The 21,643-nt window shown below is 43.6% G+C and overlaps 1 protein-coding gene across 2 annotated transcripts in view; it reads left to right on the forward strand.

The window, feature by feature from the left end:
• Window positions 1–21,643, forward strand: part of SLC22A2 (solute carrier family 22 member 2) — a 524,556-nt gene that overhangs the window by 180,216 nt on the left and 322,697 nt on the right. For both annotated transcript variants that reach the window (XM_072140991.1, XM_072140993.1), the window contains one exon: window positions 15,376–15,482. In XM_072140991.1, the coding sequence (XP_071997092.1) occupies window positions 15,376–15,482 (107 nt within the window). The remainder of the gene's footprint in view (window positions 1–15,375; window positions 15,483–21,643) is intronic.

Genomic DNA, 21,643 nt, shown 5'->3' on the forward strand with positions numbered 1-21,643 from the left:
ATAAAACAGCCAACACCCGCCTGTCACTGCCGCGGTCGGTACTGGCAGTTAACCTGTTAACATACCGTTATATGGGCGCTGCCATCTTGGATGGACGATCGCCGCCCCCTGGAATGTCATCGGAGGGCGGCGATTGGTTGTTATGGCAACCTAGAGTCTCATTGAGACACGTAGGCTTGCCATGTGCAAGGATTTATAATAGCCAGCAGAGGGCAGGCTATTAAAAATCATTGTAAAATTGCTATATACTGCATAACAGGACCCTGCAGGGTTAAATTACCCTGGAGGATCTTAAATAATGGTAAGAAAAAATTTAAATTTTTTTTTTAAAAATATGTAAAAATAGTAAAAAAAAGTTTAAATCACCCCCCTTTCCCTAGAACTGATATAAATATAAATAAACAGTAAAAATCATAAACACTTTGGGTATCTATCAAAATATATTGGCGAATTTTTCCGGCGTTTAACCCCGTAACAGAAATTGGCGCCCAAAGTCGAAAATGTCACTTTTTTTGCCATTTTGAAAAATATAAAAAATTCTATAAAAAGTGATCAAAAGCCCATACAGTCCTCAAAAGGATAGCATTAAAAACATCATCAAAAGTTGCAAAAAATGACACCACACACAGCTCCGTGCACTGAAGTATGAAAAAGTTATTAGTGCCAGAACATGGCAAAATGAAGAATTTTTTTTTTGTACAGAAGGTTTTAATTTTTTTAAATGTATGAAAACATTATAAAACCTGTACAAATTTGGTATCCTCGTGATCATACCGAACCAAAGAATAAAATAGACATGTGATTTGGGGCGCTCAGTGAAAGCTGTAAAATCCAAGCCCACAAGAAAATGGTGCAAATGCGTTTTTTCAGCATTTTCACTGCATTCTGATTTTTTTTCCCATTTCCCAGTACACGGCATGGAATAATAAATACCATCACTATGAAGTGCAATTTGTTACGCAGAAAACAAGCTCAAACAGAGTTCTTTACATGGAGAAATAAAAAAGTTACAGATTTTTGAAGGTGGGGAGTGAAAAATTAAAATGCAAAAATGAAAAAGGGCCACGTCCCTAAGGAGTTAAGCAGAGCTGTACAGAAGAACTTGTTTAATTAAAAAAATATATTTTGGTCATATCACTATGTATGCAAATTTTATAAAATTCACAGTCATTAAAGGGTTTGCGCACGAAAGAAAATTATCAAATTTCAAGCCCCTAGTCATGTTTACACAAAAAAAGATCATTTTTACTCCCTACTCACTAATTTTACTCAGTTTTATGGCTCTTTTATCTCCTATAAGTGATGTTTAGTGTAAAATTCCAGAGAGTGATCCCTCTAGTGTTGTAAGATGCTGTGTGCTGACAATATGGTTAGATTATAAGGTCCAGGTTTAAATACACTTTCATTTAGCTTCTGAAAATTCACTAGTATCTGACACACAGAAATAGAGAAGAGACAAATCAGAGATGAGAACCATGAGATGCATGGCTATTCCACAACTATTTCTCATTTGGATCTGTACCTACAGTGTATGGGAACATCAATGGGTTCAAGGTCTGCACCACAGTATGGGTGCTTACTAGAGATGAGCAAACATACTCGTCCGAGCTTGATGCTCGAAACTGCTCGTTGCTCGGACGAGTATTTCGCCAGCTCGAGAAAATGGCATCTCCTGCCGTTTTGCTTTTTGGCTGCCAGAAACCGAGCCAATCACAATCCAGGCGACTCTGCACTCCACCCTGCATGACGTGGTACCCTTACACGTCGATAGCAGTGGATGGCTGGCCAGATCAGGTCACCCTGGAATAGACTAGCCCTTGCCCGCGCTGCTCGCGTCATTCTCTGTCTGGATGCCGCTAAGGAGAGAGCTGCTGCTGGTCAGGGAAAGCGTTAGGGTGTTCTATTAGAATAGTGTTAGGCAGGAGTGATTCTACAAGAAACCAACAGTCCTTCTTAGGGCTACAATAACGTTTTATTTTCCTTTTTTTTGGTTTGCTTGTGGCTGGGCTTGCTGCTATTAGTAGTGCAGCTAGTACCATATTGTGAGTAATTTGCAGGGAGACTTGTGTTTAGCTCTTAGTGACACACATATCCACCTCAAAAACCAAAGTGGGACAATTTATTAGGGGTTTGATTTGAATTACACAGTAATCTGCCAAAGCAGTGTGCTTTGAGTGTGGGCTAGAAAATAGCCATGGGAGAACCCCAACGGCTTATTTAGGCCTACAATAGCGTTATATTTTCCTTTTTTTTGGTTTGCTTGTGGCTGGGCTTGCTGGCATTAGTAGTGCAGCTAGTACCATATTGTGAGGAATTTGCAGGGAGACTTGCGACCGTTGTGTTTAGCTCTTAGTGACACACATATCCACCTCAAACACTGAAGTGGGACAATTTATTAGGGGTTTGATTTGAATTTCGCCGAGTCTGCTGATTTATTTATTTTTACGTTTACCATATGTACTCGAGTGTAAGCTGACCCGAGTATAAGCCGAGGCCCCTAATTTTACCACAAAATACTAGGAAAACCTATTGACTCGAGTATAAGCTGAGGGTGGGAAATGCATTGGGCACAGCCTCCCCAGTATATAGCTAGCCGGGCTCTGCCCCAGTGTATATAGCCTGCCAGACCCTGCCCCAGTGTATATAGCCTGCCAGACCCTGCCCCAGTGTATATAGCCTGCCAGACCCTGCCCCAGTGTATATAGCCTGCCGCCGCTGCCGGACAGATCGCAGAGAAGATATACAGGGGTCACCGGAAAGGTGAGTTTAGATATATTTATTTTTTTGACTCGAGTATAAGCCGAGTTTGGGTTTTTCAGCACATTTTTTTGTGCTGAAAAACTAGGCTTCTTTTTAGAACTCACAGTAATCTGCCAAAGCAGTGTGCTTTGAGTGTGGGCTAGAAAATAGCCATAGGAGAACCCTAACGGCTTATTTAGGCCTACAATAGCGTTATATTTTCCTTTTTTTTTGGTTTGCTTGTGGCTGGGCTTGCTGGCATTAGTAGTGCAGCTAGTACCATATTGTGAGGAATTTGCAGGGAGACTTGTGTTTAGCTCTTAGTGACACACATATCCACCTCAAACACCGAAGTGGGACAATTTATTAGGGCTTTGATTTGAATTAGGCACAGTCTGCTGATTTATTTATTTTTTACGTTTATTTCTCTTATAACTCAAAGTCATCTGGCACAGCACAAAATCCAGTTGTGTGCTGTCAGTGTAGGTTAGAAACTAGACATAGCAATAGGATAGCATCGTTTTGTTTAAAAAAAAAAAACGAAGAAAAAACAATTTAAAGTTTACACTTTAATTTTGAAAATGTTTAACCCGAGGGCTAGGGGTAGAGGACGAGGGCGTGGACGTGGGCGTCCAACTACTGCAGGGGTCAGAGGCCGTGGTCCTGGGCGGGGTGAGACACCACCTGCTGATGAGGGAGCAGGGGAACGCCGCAGAGCTACACTCCCTAGGTTCATCATGTCTCAAGTTACTGGGAATCGTGGTAGAGCACTGTTGAGGCCAGAACAGTGCGAAGAGGTGATGTCGTGGATTGCGGACAATGCTTCTAGCCATTTGTCCACCAGTCAGTCTTCCACGCAGTCCACCCATGTCACCGAAATCAGCACTCCTCCAGCTCCTCCACCTCAGCCTCCTTCCCCCCAGTCTGCCCCCTCCCAGCAAAATTTGGCATTTAAACCGGCATACTCTGAGGAACTGTTTTCTGGACCCTTCCCACAGTCACAAACCACTTGTCCGGTTGCTGCTGAGCAATTTTCCGATGCCCAGGTTTTCCACCGGTCGCAGTCTGTGGGTGATGATGACATTATTGACGTAGTGAAAGAAGTGTGTAAAGAGGTGTCGGACGATGAGGAGACACGGTTGTCAGACAGTGGTGAAGTTGTTGTCAGGGCAGGAAGTCCGAGGGGGGAGCAGACTGAGGGATCGGAGGATGATGAGGTAACAGACCCAAGCTGGGTTGATAGGCCGGGTGAACACAGTGCTTCTGAGACGGAGGCGAGTCCTATAGCAGAACAGGTTGGAAGAGGCAGTGGTGGGGCCAGACGGAGAGGCAGGGCCAGAGCTGGTGCATCAGCGCCAAATGTTGCCCGTAGTCAAGCTCCCGTGGCGAGGGCTAGATTTTCAGAAGTCTGGAGGTTCTTTAAAGAAACACTGGATGACCGACGGACTGTGGTGTGCAACCTTTGCCAAACCAGGATCAGCAGGGGTTCCACCACTACTAGCTTAACTACCACCAGTATGCGCAGGCATAAGAATGCTAAACACCCCACTCAATGGCACCAAGCCCGTTCACCTCCGGCCGGGCACACCACTGCTCCTTCCCCTGTGTCATCTGCTAGTCAGCCCCCTGCCCAGGACCATGGCCCAAACACCTCCCGTGCAAAAACGCCATCTTCGCCTCCACGATCCTCCACAGCATCCACCAGCGTTCAGCTCTCCATACCCCAGACGCTGGAGCGCAAAAGGAAGTATAGCGCAACCCACCCACACGCCCAAGCCCTCAACGTCCACATCTCCAAGTTGCTTAGCCTGGAGATGCTGCCCTACAGGCTGGTAGAGACCGAGGCCTTTCGAAACCTCATGGCGGCGGCCGCCCCTCGGTATTCGGTCCCCAGCCGCCACTACTTTCCCCGATGTGCCGTCCCAGCCCTGCACAAGCACGTGTCAGAGAACATCATCCGTGCCCTGACCAACGCCGTTTCTGACAAGGTCCACCTGACCACGGACACGTGGATGAGTGCTGCCGGGCAGGGCCACTATATATCGCTGACGGCACATTGGGTTAACTTGGTGGAGGCTGGGACCGAGTCTGACCCTGGGGCTGCTAATATACTGCCGACGCAGAGGATTGCGGGGCCTACCTCGGTCCAGGTCTCAAAGGCCCACTATGCCTCCTCCTCCTCCCACCACTCCTCCACCTCCTCCTCCGAATTACCATCCGTGGGCATAGCGCCATCAGTCGGTAGCTCTAGGCACAGCAGCAGTGCCGTCGCTAAGCGACAGCAGGCGGTGCTCAAACTGCTGAGCCTAGGCGATAAAAGGCACACCGTCCAAGAGCTATTACAGGGCATCACGGCGCAGACTGATCCGTGGCTGGCACCGCTGAACCTGAAGCCAGGCATGGTTGTGTGTGACAACGGCCGTAACCTGGTGGCGGCTCTGCAACTCGGCAGACTGACACATGTGCCATGCCTGGCCCATGTGTTAAATCTTATAGTTCAGCGTTTCCTCAAGACATACCCCAATCTGTCTGATTTGCTCACGGAGGTGCGCCGCTTATGTGCGCATTTCAGGAAGTCCAGCACAGATGCTGCCACTCTCAGGGCAGCGCAGCGCCGCCTCCAACTGCCCGCTGACCGACTGTTGTGCGATGTGCCCACGAGGGGGAATTCAACATTAACCATTGTATCCAGAGTTTACCAGCAGCGCAGAGCGATTGTAGACTGCCAGATGTCAACTTCCACCAGAACTGGTAGTCAGGTCAGTCAGCTTCCTCAAGTCTACAATGAGGAGTGGACGTGGATGTCTGATATCTGTCAGGTGCTGAGTAACTTTGAGGAGTCAACACAGATGGTCAGTGGCGATGCCGCCATCATCAGCCTCACCATCCCGCTGCTTGGCCGGTTGAAAAACTCTCTGGTCAGCATGAAGTCAGAAGCTTTGCGCTCGTCACAAGATATGGGGGAAGAAGATTCCCTTGTTGATAGCCAAAGCACCCTTAGGTCTGTTTCTCAGCGCATATCAGAGGAGGTGGAGGAGGATGAGGAGGAAGAGGAGGAGAATGTTGGCGAGACAGAAGAGGGGACCATTGTTCAGTCCTTCACTGTTCAGCGTGTATGGGCAGAAGAAGAGGAGTTGGAGGTTTTGGAGGAGGAGAAAATGGGCAGTCAGGCCAGTGAGGGGAGTGAATTCTTGCGTGTTGGGACTCTGGCGCATATGGCAGATTTCAAGCTAGGCTGACTATTCCGTGACCCTCGCGTTCAAAGAATTTATTCCATTACCGATTACTGGGTATTCACTCTCCTGGACCCACGGTACAAGCAAAATCTTTTCACTCTCATCCCTGGAGAGGAAAGGAGTGTGAGAATGCATGAATACCAGCAGGCCCTGGTGCACAAGCTGAAACAGTATTTCCCTTCTGACAGCGCTAGCGGCAGAGGGCGTACTTCTGCGGGACAAGTAGTGAGGGAGAGTAGGCGAGCAGGCAGCTTTTCCAGCACTGGCAGGGGTATGCTTTACAAGGCCTTTGCCAGTTTTATGTCACCCCAGCAAGACACTGTCACCTGTCCGCAGTCTCGGCAGAGTAGGGCTGATCTTTACAGAAAGATGGTGAGGGAGTACGTAGCTGACCATACCATCGTCCTAAATGATCACACAGCTCCCTACAACTACTGGGTTTCAAAGCTGGACATAAGGCACGAACTGGCGCTGTACGCCTTGGAGGTTCTTGCCTGCCCTGCCGCTAGCGTGTTGTCCGAGCAGGTTTTCAGTGCAGCTGGTGGCATCATCACCGATAAGCGTACACGCCTGTCGACTGACAGGGCTGACAGGCTGACGCTTATCAAGATGAATAAAGCCTGGATTTCTCCGGATTTTCATTCTCCACCAGGTGAAAGAAGCTCAACCTGAATAATGTATGCACTCCTCCTCTTCATTGTCCTCCTTCTCCTCCTCTTTGTACACTAAAGCAGAGGAAACTGGCTATTTTTTGCCAGGGCCAACTGGCTCTAGCTATAGTACTCTATGTATTTAATTTTTCTGGAGGGCCACCTACCCGGTCTTCTGTTTTAATCAATTTTTGGGAGTGCCACATACAGGCACTCAATCTATTTAATTTTTCTGGAGGACCACCTACCTGCTCCTCTGGTTTGAAAACTTTTTTGGACTGCCATATACAGGCACTATCCAAATTAAATTGTCTCCATAGCAGCCTCCACATGTTGTCTTTTTAGCTGGCTCCACACGTTGTCTCCATTGCTACCTCCACACGTCATCGCCATAGCTGCCTCCAAAAGTCGTCCATATAGCTGCCTCCATACATGGTCTCCTTATCAAATGAACTGTGTCAGGCAGAATTTTGGGTTGTTTTCATGGCTTCCACATCAAACTTGTTAACTTTGTCGCCACCCTGCTGTGTAATCCACAAAATATACTGGCAAACTTTTATCATTTACCGATATTATTTCAGCGCTTCTTGCGCATCTGTTTACATTCCCCTCACCCGCCATAACCCAAACTTATAAGAACGCTACTACACTTGATCTTATACAAAAGGTTCTTAGAAGTGCTGTTTGGGGAGTAGCCGAGAGACAGGGGCTTGGATAGGAGAAAGCTCGCCTGGCAGCGGAGCGCCAGCTCCATCCCAAGATCCAACTAACATAGTTTTAACTGCAGCACCTTTAATCTACTACTATTTCACTGCCTCCATACATCGTCCCCTTATCAAACGAGCTGTGTCAGGCAGAATTTTCAGGTGTTTCACCAGATACATAGTGGAACTCGGCCCATCTGTCGCCGCCATGCTGGAGACCAGAAGTTGCAATCATAGCAGCGCAATATGGATGCCCCATACTGTCGCTCTTAATCATGGAACCATTTCCGTAAAAACTATTAAAAATAGAACCACTATGCTATTCCATTATTCCTAGGTGAAATATTCAAACGACCCGGCCTGCTTTGAAAATTATAATTTTTTCAAAGTAAACGCTTCTGGCCCCCAGGCCCATTTTGGGTGGGGAGGAGCCGAGAGACAGGGGCTTGGACAGGCGAAAGCTCGCCTGGCAGTGGACCGCCAGCTCCATCCCAAGATTAGGCAGCCTCAGAGGCATCCATGCATGCTGCCCCTGCTGTTTCCTGTCCATTTTGCCTCCACGATCCTCCACAGCATCCACCAATGTCTCATTTCAACTCTCTACACCCCAGACGCTGGAGCACGAGAGGATATGCAGCACATCATCCCCTTATCAAATGAGCTGTGTTAGGCAGAATTTTCAGGTGTTTCACCAGATACATAATGGAACTCGGTCTATCTGTCGCCGCCATGCTGGAGCGCTGAAGTTGCAATCATAGCAGCGCAATATGAATGCCCCATACTGTCGCTCTTAATCATGGAAGTCGTCTCCATGGCTGCCTCCACATGTCGTCCCCTTATCAAAGAGCTGTGTCAGGCTCATTTTTCGGGTGTTTCACCAGATACGTTATGGAACTTGGTCACTATGTCGCCACCATGCTGTGTTATCGACTAAATATACCGTCAACCTTTTGTTCACATAGGAAATCATTTCACCTCCTTTGGTGAAACCTGAGACCATTTAGGGTATGTCGCCATGACACTCTCTAGCCTGCCACTGCTGACGCTGCCTCTGTATGCCGTCCCCTATAGTGTCAAGGTCAATTATTGCATGTTTAGATGCTATCTAGCCTCATTCGGTCACTCTGTCATGGCCATGCTGTTGCCCATAATTTTGGCATAATGGTCCGATTAAGCAGCCTCAGAGGCATCCATGCATGCTGCCCCTGCTGTTTCCTGTCCATTTCCGTGGTGTTTCCATCCTTTTCTGAGGTTCCCAGGTGTTTGGCCAAGCTTCCCTGTGCAGAGCCTTGGTCCCCTTGAAAAATGCTCGAGTCTCCCATTGACTTCAATGGGGCTCATTATTCGAGACGAGCACTCGAGCATCGGGAAAAGTTTGTCTCGAATAACGAGTACCCGAGCATTTTAGTGCTCGCTCATCTCTAGGGCTACAACAACTTTCACTCCACCATCAATCTGAAACTAAGCTATTCAGATAAGGAGATACCACCATACAGATTAAAGACAGCTGCTTAACCACAACAATATTCCATAAACCAACAGACAGAACGGCCTACCTGAAGAATAACAGCTTCCACCCCAAACATACCAGACAGTCTAGACCTGATCCCATATGTATTTCCATGGAAACACATGCGATCTGTAACCAGCACCTGATATCTTGAATTGGTTGCAGGTAAGGCCCACCCCCGTACACTTACATTGTATTTTTAACTGCAATGCAAGAAAATTGTGTGACGTCACCCTACGACTGCATTCAGACATTACATTTTGTTTGCATTATGTTAAATATGTTAAAACATGTTAACGTCGCATTCACGCATGCGTTTTGTAATTGGGATGTTGACAGCAATGTTATTGGCCAAATCTCTGCTTCTCAGTTGTTAAGATGAGTTGGCAAAATGCATGCATTAACGCAAACAAAACACGCTGGGGGTCATTTACTAAGGGCCCGATTCGTGGTTTCCTGGCGTGTTACCCGAAATTTCCGATTTGCGTCGATTTTCCCTGAATTGCCCCGGGTTTTTGGCGCACGCGATCGGATTGTAGCGCATCGGCGCTGGCATGCACGCAATGGAAATCGGGGGCGTGGTCGAATGAAAACCCGACGGATTCGGAAAAACCGCCGCATTTAAAAAAAAAAAAAATTGGTTGCACGCTCCATACTTACATGCACCAGGAAAAGATCAGTGAACTCCGACGCAACTCGGCGGACCTCGGCGCAGCAGCGACACCTGGTGGACATGGTGGCGCAGGACCTTCATGAATCGCCGGAAGACCTGAACGCTCGTCCGAGAAGCCGCCGCTGGAACGCGAATGGACCGGGTAAGTAAATGTGCCCCAATGCGTGAATGCAGCCTCAGAGTTTAATCAGTTTGCAGTCAGTATCTCAGTTTTTCATTTGCATGTTTGATAAGTTTATACTGCATTTTTAAAGTTCAGACAACGTGCACACAATGTGAATGAAAAAGATTCATTACTGTGGCCTATCTTTTCAGCATTGATCAGTGAAAAATGGATTGCACTTGCATGTTGAACTTGGTTGAACTTGATGGATGTGTGTCTTTTTTCAACCATATAAACTATGTAACTATATGTCGAGAGAGCAATGCATTTGTGATATGAAGCAGAATAGAAAGAAAGAAGGAGGTCTGAACTCTGAAACAATGGTTCATCACGGTGATATTGAAAAAGCATATATGTGGGCCAAAGCAGAGAATTGCAATTGCCTTCTCACTTCCAAACCTAAAAGATCTTGGTGAGGCTAATCAATCCCTACAACTCACAATGGAGAAAGATTGAGTGGTTAATGAAACGATTAGGGCTAATTTTACTGTCCGACACTGATCTGTGTAAATATTTGGCACCCAGGCCACTATTGGTTGCCAAGAGAAGCAAGACTCTGGTGATGTTTTGTTCAGGAGCCATAATACACCACGGTATCCGAAAAATTATATTTTCGGGTCAAAGGCACCAAAAAGGGGTTCTTTTCCTTGTGGATGTTGCTTGATTTGCAAATTGATGGCTAAGACTTGTACCTTCTGCAATTGATATGCAAGTAAAACATAGCAAAGTCTCAATTTTATTAATTGCAGCACATCTATTGTGATTTATCAACAAACATCCGAATATCCATTGTTCTCTCCTGGACGGCAGGCGCATAGTATGACGCGCCGCTGCTGACATCATACTAGGCGCTGCCCGGGAGAGAATAATGGCGGCGCCCAGCATGATGTTAAAGAGGACAGACGACAGACGCTGAAGCAAGAAGAGGAGCGGCGATGACATCGGGGGAGCAGCGCTGCGCATCGGGGCCACCGGAGGGTGAGTATATAAGTTTATTATTTTTTAAGTCCGTTTTTTATTATTTTTTACTCGTATTGACTCGTGTATAAGCCGAGGGGACGCTTTTCAGCACATTTTTTGTGCTGAAAAACTCTGTTTATACACGAGTATATACGGTACATATAGGGAATATAGTGATTTTGATAACATGCATACTGTATTTATTTTTAAAATTTATTTTTCACTTCACTTGAGTACTTTACCTTGCACTGGGCACTTTTCTTTATGCACCTTTTTTTTTTTGCATAATATCTATTTATTGTACTATGCTATACATTATTTTATATATTTTTTTATTATGTACATTGTCTGTTTTTTATGAAATGTATTTATATTTTATGAATGGCCATATATTTGGCATGAATTCATGTTCTATACCCTATTGGAGTACTTTCATAGATTAAGAGGCATTTTAATTAATGTTCAAGTAGAGGGAGTATTTTTCACAGGCTGGTGCGGATTTTGGTTGTCACACATGAGCAAGCTTTCGCACCTCCTAATACCAGAAATGAGGTGTGGGGTATGCGGGAATATTACCATGGCGCCTGGGAGGATGTGATGTATTGGACATGCTCAGGAAATGTTCTCCAACTCAGATTAAGCACTAATCTACCATTTTTGATGCACTTTTTTGTCTTGTCGAACACAGTGTAAGTAGTTTGCACTTTCTTTTTAGTGCAAAGTCAGACAGTAACACTTTAATAAATGAAGGCCAATAGGTTTTGTCAGAAAACCCATTGAATCAGGGGTGTAACTAGGAGAGCCATGGCCCCACAGCAGATATTTGTATAATCAGACATTTATACACTCTTAGGCCCCTTCCATCTGCAATTTGTTCTTCACACACATATATATTGTTCTTCACATGCTATTTTGGCCGCAACGTTCCGCGCGTATCTCCCGACAAGTAAGCAGATGTGCCGAACATCTGTAATCTATTCTGCACTGTGTTCTGCACTGTGTTTTTCACTTAAATGATCCTGTGGTCACTGTTTTCACTGTGTTCACTGGTTTTATTCTATTCTTCACTGTTCTTCACATCTGCTAACTTGTCGGGAGATAATATACACGGGGAACAGTGAAGAATAGATCGCAGATGTTTGCAACTTAATTAAAAGAAGACATTATTTTTTAATTAAATAACCCATTTTAATCCCAAACCATGGTCCCTTTGAAAAATGCTCGATTCTCCCATTGACTCGCGCGTGAAAAATGCACCGAAAACGCAAAAAAAACGCTAACAAAACGCGTGAAAAACGCAAAAACGCAAATTACTCCAAGGAAAAATGGAACAAAAACGCAGCCAAAAACGTCAGTTTTTCACGCATTGCACCCTGACGTGAAACGCAACGCTAGTGTGGAAGAGGCCTTAGACACATACAGACATTTGTAGTTGCTGACCACGTGGGAGTACAGGACAGGAACTAGAGACAAGAGTGCAATGTGTTTATCACTGATCAATTGCCATAGAAAAGATAGACCACAGCCATGAGTCTTTTTCACACATGTTTTATGCGTGTTGTCGGATCATAAAATAAAGGCAATGCTTTAAAAATACATTGAAAACTAATGAATTGCTCAAAAACTGATGAATATCACAGGCAAAGCGTCAGTTTTTCATGGGTTGCTCTGTGATGGGATCTGCAATGCAAATCTTAAAGGGAGTTTCACACAAATTAACCTCTTGCCTCTCTATGACATACTATTTCTGCATGGAGCACGATCTGTGGCAAACCGTCATTGTAAAAAAACAGGGTTTCATTGGGAATGTACCATGGAAATGTCCTTGTAATACCGGCGAGCTCTAATGGAGCGTGTACACCCTTAAACCCCTTACTGACGCGCCGTACTAGTACGGTGCGGATCGGGTCCCAGTGCATGGAGAGGGCTCACGGGCTGAGCCCTCTCCATAGCCGGTAAGTCCTTGCTGCATATTGAGGATCCGATCCATAGGGGGAAGACCCTTACATGCCGTGGTCATGCATTAATATACAACTGACACCCACTGCTTCTGGTGCCTGCTCCATTCGTGAGACGGTGCCAGAAGCGGGACGCTATAGAACGTGCAGGAAGTATCTTCCGGCAGGGACATACTGTAACTCCCAGGTGCGCGTAGAGGTTAAAAAAGTAAAATCAGGATTCAAATACTAGATATAAGGTATTGCAGTGTAGCTAATGACCTGTAGACCAAAACAAAATCATTATAAAACTACCGCGATTAAATTATTATTTTTTTAAAACACCAAAAGTTATCATTTTTACATATCTTGTCCCATATAAAATGCAATAAAAAGTCACAAATAAGGTATCTATTCGGAAATACTGTACGGTTGTACATACTGGTTTAAAGTACAACATGTCATGCACAAAATAAGCTCTCAACCAGCTTTATAGACCAAAAATTAAAACATTATACAGGCGGTCCCCTACTTAAGGACACCCGACTTACAGACAACCCATAGTTACAGACGGACCCCTCTGCCCACTGTGACCTCTGGTGAAGCTCTCTGAATGCTTTAAAATAGTCCCAGATTGCAATAATCAGCTTAAAATTGTCTGCAATGAAGCTTTATTGATAATTCTTGGTCCTATTACAGCAAAAAAATTTGAAACTCCAATTGTCACTGGGGCAAAAAAAAAATTGTCGGGAACTACAATGATAAAATATACAGTTTCGACTTACATACAAATTCAACTTAAGAACAAACCTACAGTCCCTATCTTGTATGTAACCCGGGGACTGCCTGTACCATGTTTTGTTCACAAAATTAGTAAAACATAAGCAGAATGATAGAAATTTAGTATCACCTTAATCACAGAACTGATGTATTTTCTAAATACTTTTTCCCACAAAAAAGTATTTCTGAAAAATGCATCTAATATTGCAAAAATGGGACAAACATAAATGGAAAAACAAATATTTTATAGTTCACAAAAGTGTGCCCTTGACCTGGAAACCAAGTTCTGTAAGGCAAAACTGGCTAATGCATGGCCCTCTTTCCTTCTGTACCTTGCTATGCACCCATACAACAAATAATGTCCACATGAGAGGTTTCTCTGTATTCAGGAGATGGGTTTCTGAAACTTTTGTGAATGTGAACAATTTTGGGATAAATCTATGTACTACTGACAAAATTGTAAATGTTGTTTTAATTTCTATGAAGATCTCAAAGAGTTATTAATCTTTCTAAAAGCTGTTTTTAATAGTTTTAAGGTATCAGCTAAAATTTACCAATCACATGATGAAAACACAATCTCAAAAAAGTTATATCCATGTAAAGTGACGCAGATAACAAAAAATGTGACTGAGCCTTAAATAGGACCTTTTACAACTTCATAAATGTGAAGGGGAACACACAGGAGCACTTTGAATTCTCTTTCTAGCTCCCATAGACGTGGAGATATCAGACCGAGTATCTGACAATTTTAATCTATCTTCCATCAGAGAAGTGGTGCTGGAAAAGAAGAGAAGGCATGTGTTAAGATTATCTTCAATGATACTGCCTTATCATTGGCAGACAATGTGTGATCTTTTTATGTTCATCTAGATGCTGTGTTCATTAACATTCTGCTAATATTCTGTTAACACTGCATTTATTGTGATGTTACAAATTGTGATGTAAACGGGATGCAAACCTAAAGTAAGCACAAACACAATGAACATGTAAATGCAAATATGATGCAAATGCAATGTAAAGGCCACACCACACAGAAGTAAAGGATATATACCATCAGAGACTGTTCTCACAGGAATGTTCCTTACCACTAGGGGTTTATGGCAGTGTTTTTCAGTAACTCCACTACATTCTGAAGAAATTAAGTTTATTTTAGAAATATTTCACATGAGGGCTTCATGGCTCTGCCATCTCCTAAAATATTCACGCCAACTCCTACTTTACATGCAGCACTTGTTCCCTCCCCCTTTTTGCAGACAGCTGGTGACCACGGATGGTTGTCTGCAAAATGTATGCATGTGCGTAAAATCTTTCCTTCTTTTTCCCACTAGTAACCTGCCGACTGCGCTTGAAAGACTTCTCTGCGCATGAACGATTTTGCAGTTTTGCTAAATTTTGCAGTTACATTTCTATTTCCCTCACTTTGCGCTAACATTGAGTTTAACTTTACATTGCATCTGCGTTCAAATCATTATACTTTAAGTTATCATATTGGGTTTCAAAGCGCGTTTGCTTTCAAATTGCATGTTTAGGTAAACATGGTGTAGACCCAACGTAAACCGAATATTAGCGGAATGTGTTTGATCAAAGACTATTGATGAGCATAGAGGAATCCCAGCTAACTGCTGTGACTAGTAGCTTCTTTGACATTGCCTGCTGCTGATTGGACAGAATGATAGAAGATTAGACAACACATGACTCCAACTTCATCCCTAGCACTTCCTCTCTTACAAAAAACAGGATTATTATGGTCAGGGGACTATGTAGAAGCCCATATGGAATGGTATTGAGTTGTAATCTCCATACAAATGAGCTGGTAAAAAGTCAATTTTAAGACTTATGGGGTTAAAAAAGTGTGTGTGTGTGCATGAAAAAAAAGCAAGTTTGACCTAACCCGTTGACTACAATGAGTCATTGTGGAAGGCAAGTTCTAAATATCAAAAACAGACACAGAACTTGTGCATGCAAAATGCTAATGTGAAAGGGGTCTTATTTTCTAATAATTTTTTATTATTATTATGTACAGATTCTGATGGAAACAGAAGAAATAGATCATGTGAAAGTTCCATCTTTTGCAGACCTTTTCAGAACACCTCAGATAAGGAAATACACATTAATTCTTATGTACATTTGGTAAGGCACCCTATTTTTATGCATTCCATTCCTTCTATCTGTTTTCTAACATACATATACTGTACTAGCCCGCATTTACTAAGGGTGCATTTTTCCTCATGTAACATAAATTTCTGCACTGAAATGGGTGTTCCGATGCTTGGGCGGACCGTGCACCATATATAATACGCAAGGTCCAACAGAACAGTGTTGCAAGGACCACGTTAAAGGTGCACTGTGCCGGAGCAGTGCACAGGGTGCCTGATTCATGAACAACGGGCTTCAGAAAACATGAATCTAGCGCACTATTCATAGGCACATGTACAAAGTGCAGTTTGCACTGTTCTTAGCAAATGTGGGCCACAATATAGCAATCCGAACTAATACGTTTTCCCCAATAATTTAGACTATCAGCAAAAAGGTTTTTTTCAATAATTCAGTTCAGGAAGAGAAACGCATATTGCAGCAAATACCCACTGGTAACACCTGTGGTCTGTGCTTTAAATAAATTCAGCAATGCCGCCGGAGGCATTTAGATCCTGATGGCCGCCGCCATACTGGATACGATCAATATGAAAAAGGAAATCTGTACAGCTTAATTATCTAAAAGCTACACTATAATATGCAACAAGCCAACATACTAATGTGAGTAACAAACCATTTCACAAAAGACAAAGAAAAGTGTATATAGGCAAAAAAATATCTACAAAACTTTATTTCACACAACATATAAAACACCTAAAACGTAAATCAGTACATATAACCCGGACCCATGTATGTGACCCCATGTCCATACATATCACATTGCACCAAAAGCAGATACATATATATAGATATATTGCCACATATCCCATTTGTGAAAACAAGTGTTTTGGGTGCCACAAGGTAGAGTCAACTCCCACAATACAAAAAATGAAACACAGATGGAATAGATGGCACACTCTAAAGGGATATTAGACCATTATTTGTCAATGGAGCATGGTTACCAATCAAGAATTATTTCAGATAAGAAGTGTGTGATGAAATACCCCACGCGTTTCGTCGCTCAATGCAACTTCCTCAGGGGTCCGATTTCCAAGTAAAGTTTATGACTAATATATACCTCCCCAGGGTGGTTGTCTGTCCTATCAGTACGATTTACGTACCTGCTTATACATACCTGTTCAGTACAGGTGTATCTGAGTCCCGTGTTGTTAGTAAATCCATACATAATATTGCAAGATCAAGGCAAGAGAAAGGCAAGCCCTAGCCGCATGCGTTAAGGATTACTTGTATCTTAGCAACCATCCAACATTCTCTCGTAATGCGCAGGCGCTTCAAGACCAAAGCATAAAAAGGTACAGTATAGTCTTGCATGTTTAGTCAATGCAAAATACTAGATTTTTGGGAAATGAGAATACAAGTATTATATTTAATTTTGTGTATTTGCAGATAAACTTCTACGGGTTTTTAAGGCTGCCACCCTGGGGAGAAAAAGATCTTAACCATGAAAACAGTAATGTCTGGTATCCAGTATACAATTCATAGTTATACAGGTACAACCAAATGAGAATATACAATCCATATCTTCTTTTAAATTCCATGAACTATAATTGTCTATCACCTGGGAGATTTATTTCCTCCCCAGGTATCAGTTCAAAAATCTTTGGGATATCATCCATAGTTATTATCAATGATCCTGATCAGTCCAAAAAAAAAGGGGATTTGTATGCATTCCTTGAAAGGGATAAACAGTAAGAATATTAGATAGTGTCTAAAGAACCTTTGGTATTCCCAAGTCTTGTAGCGTTCAAGGTTACTACAAAAGAGGTTTTGTTTAATCAAACTCCTTGTCAGGATCAGTGGATCCTCTGGACCACCGAGGGAGATGGAACTAGCCGACACCTGGGTAGCGGAGTCTAAGTGGCACCTGGTTTTCACCAGAGCCCGCCACAAAGCGGGTTTGACTTGCTGTGGCAGGATACCACCGGGTCATTCCCAGGTGCGACTAGCCCGCGGTGGCAGCCAAGGTCGAGGTACCTTAGTGGAAAACAGTCTCGTGGTCAGGTCCAGGCACAGGGTCAGGGCAAGCCGCAGAGATGCAAAGTCAAGTCCAAATCCGGGGTCAGCAACGGGAGGTCCAGGCAGGTGGGAATGATACACAGGCACAAGGAACACAGCAACACGGAAGAACTTGTGTCACACGGCAACACAGGACTGTAGGAATACACAGGAACTCAGGAATACTCGCTTGGAAGCTTTCTCTTGGGCTATGAGGCACAAAGATCCGTCAGCACAGGAAGGGAGGTGCCGGCTTATAAAGTGGAGGTTTTCAGCCAGTTCAACCAATTAGCGGTGTCCTGGCCCTTTAAATTTTCAGCAGCCGCCGCGCGCGCGAGCTCTAGGAGGCTGGCACGCGCGTGCATTGCAGTCCGGGGAAGAGCAGGATCCGGGAGAGGTAAGAGAGATGGCGGGGCTGCAGTGCGGGCACACGGAGGACCATGGGTGCGCCCGCGATCCGAGACAGGGATCACGGGAGCACCCGTGACATTCCTACTCCTTGTTTAGGGAACTCGGCATCCAAAAAGAGGTCTACCTTCTCATGATGGTGTATCCAGTGGTATCCTCTATACACATACTTTAAATGTCCCTCTTAGGGACTGCTCCTAGTCGCCTTATTTTCTCCTCCTTCCTAGCTCCTCATATCAAAATCAAAGTATAGGAAAAGCCGGACAACTGATCGTTCATCAGTGCGGGACCCTCCTAATCAGCCACATGTTAAGTATGATTGTTTATATTTTTACTGTTATTTTTGCTGCTTGTTATCATCCACTGGAACGAAAAAGTTTCATAACAAGAGTGAAAAAAAGGAAAAGTGATGTAAAAGCGCCTGCACATAATGAGAGAATGCTGGATGGTTGCTAAGATACAAGGAAGCCTTGACGCATGCGCTTAATCGCCTGTCTCTGAGTCTCGCGAATTGAGATAGATATGTGTGTCAAACATATCAGTGATCTCGCGATATTATGTATGGACTTGCTAACAACACTCCACTCAGATACACAGGTGTACTGATCAGGTATGCATAAGCATGTACGTAAATGGTACTGATTGGAGAAACAACCACCCTGGGGAGGTTTATCATAGTATATAAGGCTGGAAGGAGACGCAAGTCCATCAAGTCCAACCTTTAAGAATTAAATAAATGTTTTATCCCCATAACCTGTGATATTTTTTCTCTCCAGAAAGGTATCCAGGCCTCTCTTGAACATGTACATAGAGTCCGCCATAACAACCTCCTGCGGCAGAGAGTTCCACAGTCTCACTGCTCTTACAGTAAAGAACCTTTGTCTATGGTGATGGTAAAATCGCCTCTCCTCTAGGCGTAGAGGATGCCCCCTTGTCCTGGTCACAGGCCGAGGTATAAAAAGATCTTTGGAGAGATCCTTGTACTGTCCGTTCAGGTATTTGTACATTGTAATGAGGTCTCCCCTCAGTTGTCTTTTTTCTAGACTGAATAATCCCAAATTTTTTAATCTGTCAGTGTATTCTAGTTCCCCCATTCCCCTAATAATCCTGGTTGCTCTCCTCTGCACCCGTTCCAGCTCTACTATATCCTTTTTATACACTGGTGCCCAAAACTGTACACAATATTACATGTGTGGTCTGACCAGGGATTTGTGTAAGGGCAAAACTATGTCTTTATCATGAGAATCTATTCCTCTCTTGATACATCCCATTATTTTATTTGCTTTAGCAGCAGCCGCCTGGCTCTGGTCACTAAAATTAAGTTTACCATCCACCAATACCCCCAAGTCCTTTTCAGCTTCAGTTTTACTAAGTAATTGACCGTTTAGAACATAATTATACTTTTTGTTTCCATGGCCCAAGTGCATAACTTTACATTTATCTACATTAAACCTCATCAACCATTTCTCTGCCCATCCCTCAAGCTTCCACAAATCCCTCTGTAATGCTAAACTATCGACCTCAGTATTTATTACTTTACACAGCTTAGTATCATCTGCAAATATTGAAACTTGACTGTGTAAACCCACTACAAGGTCATTAATAAAAATATTAAAAAGAAGTGGCCCCAATACTGACTCCTGTGGCACTCCACTGGTAACATCAACCCAATCTGAGAATGTGGCATTAATGACCACCCTCTGTTTTCTATCACTAAGCCAATTACTTACCCAAATACACAGATTTTCTCCTATTCCCAGCAGTCGCATTTTATATACCAACCTTTTATTTGGCACGGTGTCAAATGCCTTTGAAAAGTCCAGATATACAACATCCACAGCGTCCCCCAGATCCAGTCTTGAACTTACCTCCTCGTAGAAACCAATCAGATTAGTCTGACAGGACCGATCTCTCATAAACCCATGCTGACGCTATATATCAGTCATCAACTTTACTTGGAAAACGGAGCCCCGAGGAAGTCGCATTGAAGCGTGTGGGATACTTAGCACATTGCCCTAAACTCTCTTCTTATTTGATAGAATTCTGGATTGATAACTATGTACCATTGACAAATAATGGTATAATATTCCTTAAGAGTGTGTCATCTATTCCATCTGTGTCTCATTTTTTTGTATTGTGGGAGTTATTTTTGACTCTAGCAGATTTCTACCTTGTGGCATCCAAAACACTTGTTTGCACAAATGTGGCAATAATATATATATCTGCTTTTGGTGCAATGTGATATGTATGGACTTATTGGGGTCACATACATGGGTCTGGGTTATATGTACTGATGTACATTCAAGGTGTTTTTAAATTTATATGTTGTATGGTAATGATTAGAGATGAGCGAACACACTCGTCCGAGCTTGATGCTCGTTCGAACATTAGTGTACTCGTAACTGCTCGTTGCTCGGACGAATACTTCGCCAGCTCGAGAAAATGGCATCTCCCGCCATTTTGATTTTTGGCGGCCAGAAACAGAGCCAATCACAAGCCAGGAGACTCTGCACTCCACCCAGCATGACGTGGTACCCTTACACGTCGATAGCAGTGGTTGGCTGGCCTGATCAGGTGACCCTGGAATAGACTAGCCCCTGCCCGCGCTGCTCGCATCATTCTCTGTCTGGATGCAGTTAGGGAGAGACTGCTGCTGCTGCAGGGATAGCGTAAGGGTGTTATATTAGCTTACTGTTAGGCAGGAGTGAGTCTACAAGAACCCAACAGCCCCTGTTAGGGCTAGAATAGCGTTATATATATATATTTTTTTTGTTTGCTTGTGGCTGGGCTTGCTGGCACTAGTAGTGCAGCTAGTACCATATTATGAGGAATTTGCAGGGAGACTTGGGAACGTTCTATTTAGCTATTAGTGACAAACACCTAAGTGGGACAATTTATTAGGGGTTTGATTGAATTAGGCACAGTCTGACGATTTTTTTTTTTTAAACTTAAAGTGACTTAAAATCTGACAGTTGTGTGCTGTCACACACTGACAGTTGTGTGCTGTCAGTGTAGGTTAGAAACTACATTAAGTATGATATCAATATTACTTTACGGAACCCTTTTTAAGACCCAGCATCGTCACCCCAATCTAGGTTTAACCTTATTCACTAAGTTCTACTATTCTTAACACAATATTTAAGGCTCACAATCAACCCTCCCCTTACATCCTCCCCCTTTCTCCCCCCCCCCTGCCGGCATAATACAAATACTCTGATACATTTCCTTAGCCTACCATCATCATGACCCAGCCATATCAATCCACATGAACAGTCCCGCAATTCACGCATGCGCAGTTAACTACGATGGCTCCCACAAAGTACGCATGCGCTCCTTTCCCCCACCACTATATATACCTCCGTCCGCCACCGGCAGCGATCATTCTGTCAGCTGCTGCCGGCCAGAACTGACAGGATACTGAGTAAGTCTCCCTCCACGCCTTCTACCAATGCTACGCTTCCATCCACTCTACTCACTAAGTTTCGTCATTTATAATTTTCAGTTTCACAGGGACTTCTTAGCATTGGCAATCTCACGCTCAGTAATCCCTCCCCACCCTCCAGTACAGAGAGGTCAGTACCACCTATACATATACATTTTTGGTATATATTTTTTATACTATGTCTACACAATTTTAAGATAACATTGATAAATTTCATTTTTATGACTTTTATTGGTAATTTTAAGATTACTCCTTATTAACTACTTTGTAATAATTATGAATTTTTTTTTTG

This window comes from Engystomops pustulosus, chromosome 3, assembly GCF_040894005.1.
Source record: "Engystomops pustulosus chromosome 3, aEngPut4.maternal, whole genome shotgun sequence".
In the NCBI taxonomy this organism is placed as follows: Eukaryota; Metazoa; Chordata; class Amphibia; order Anura; family Leptodactylidae; genus Engystomops; species Engystomops pustulosus.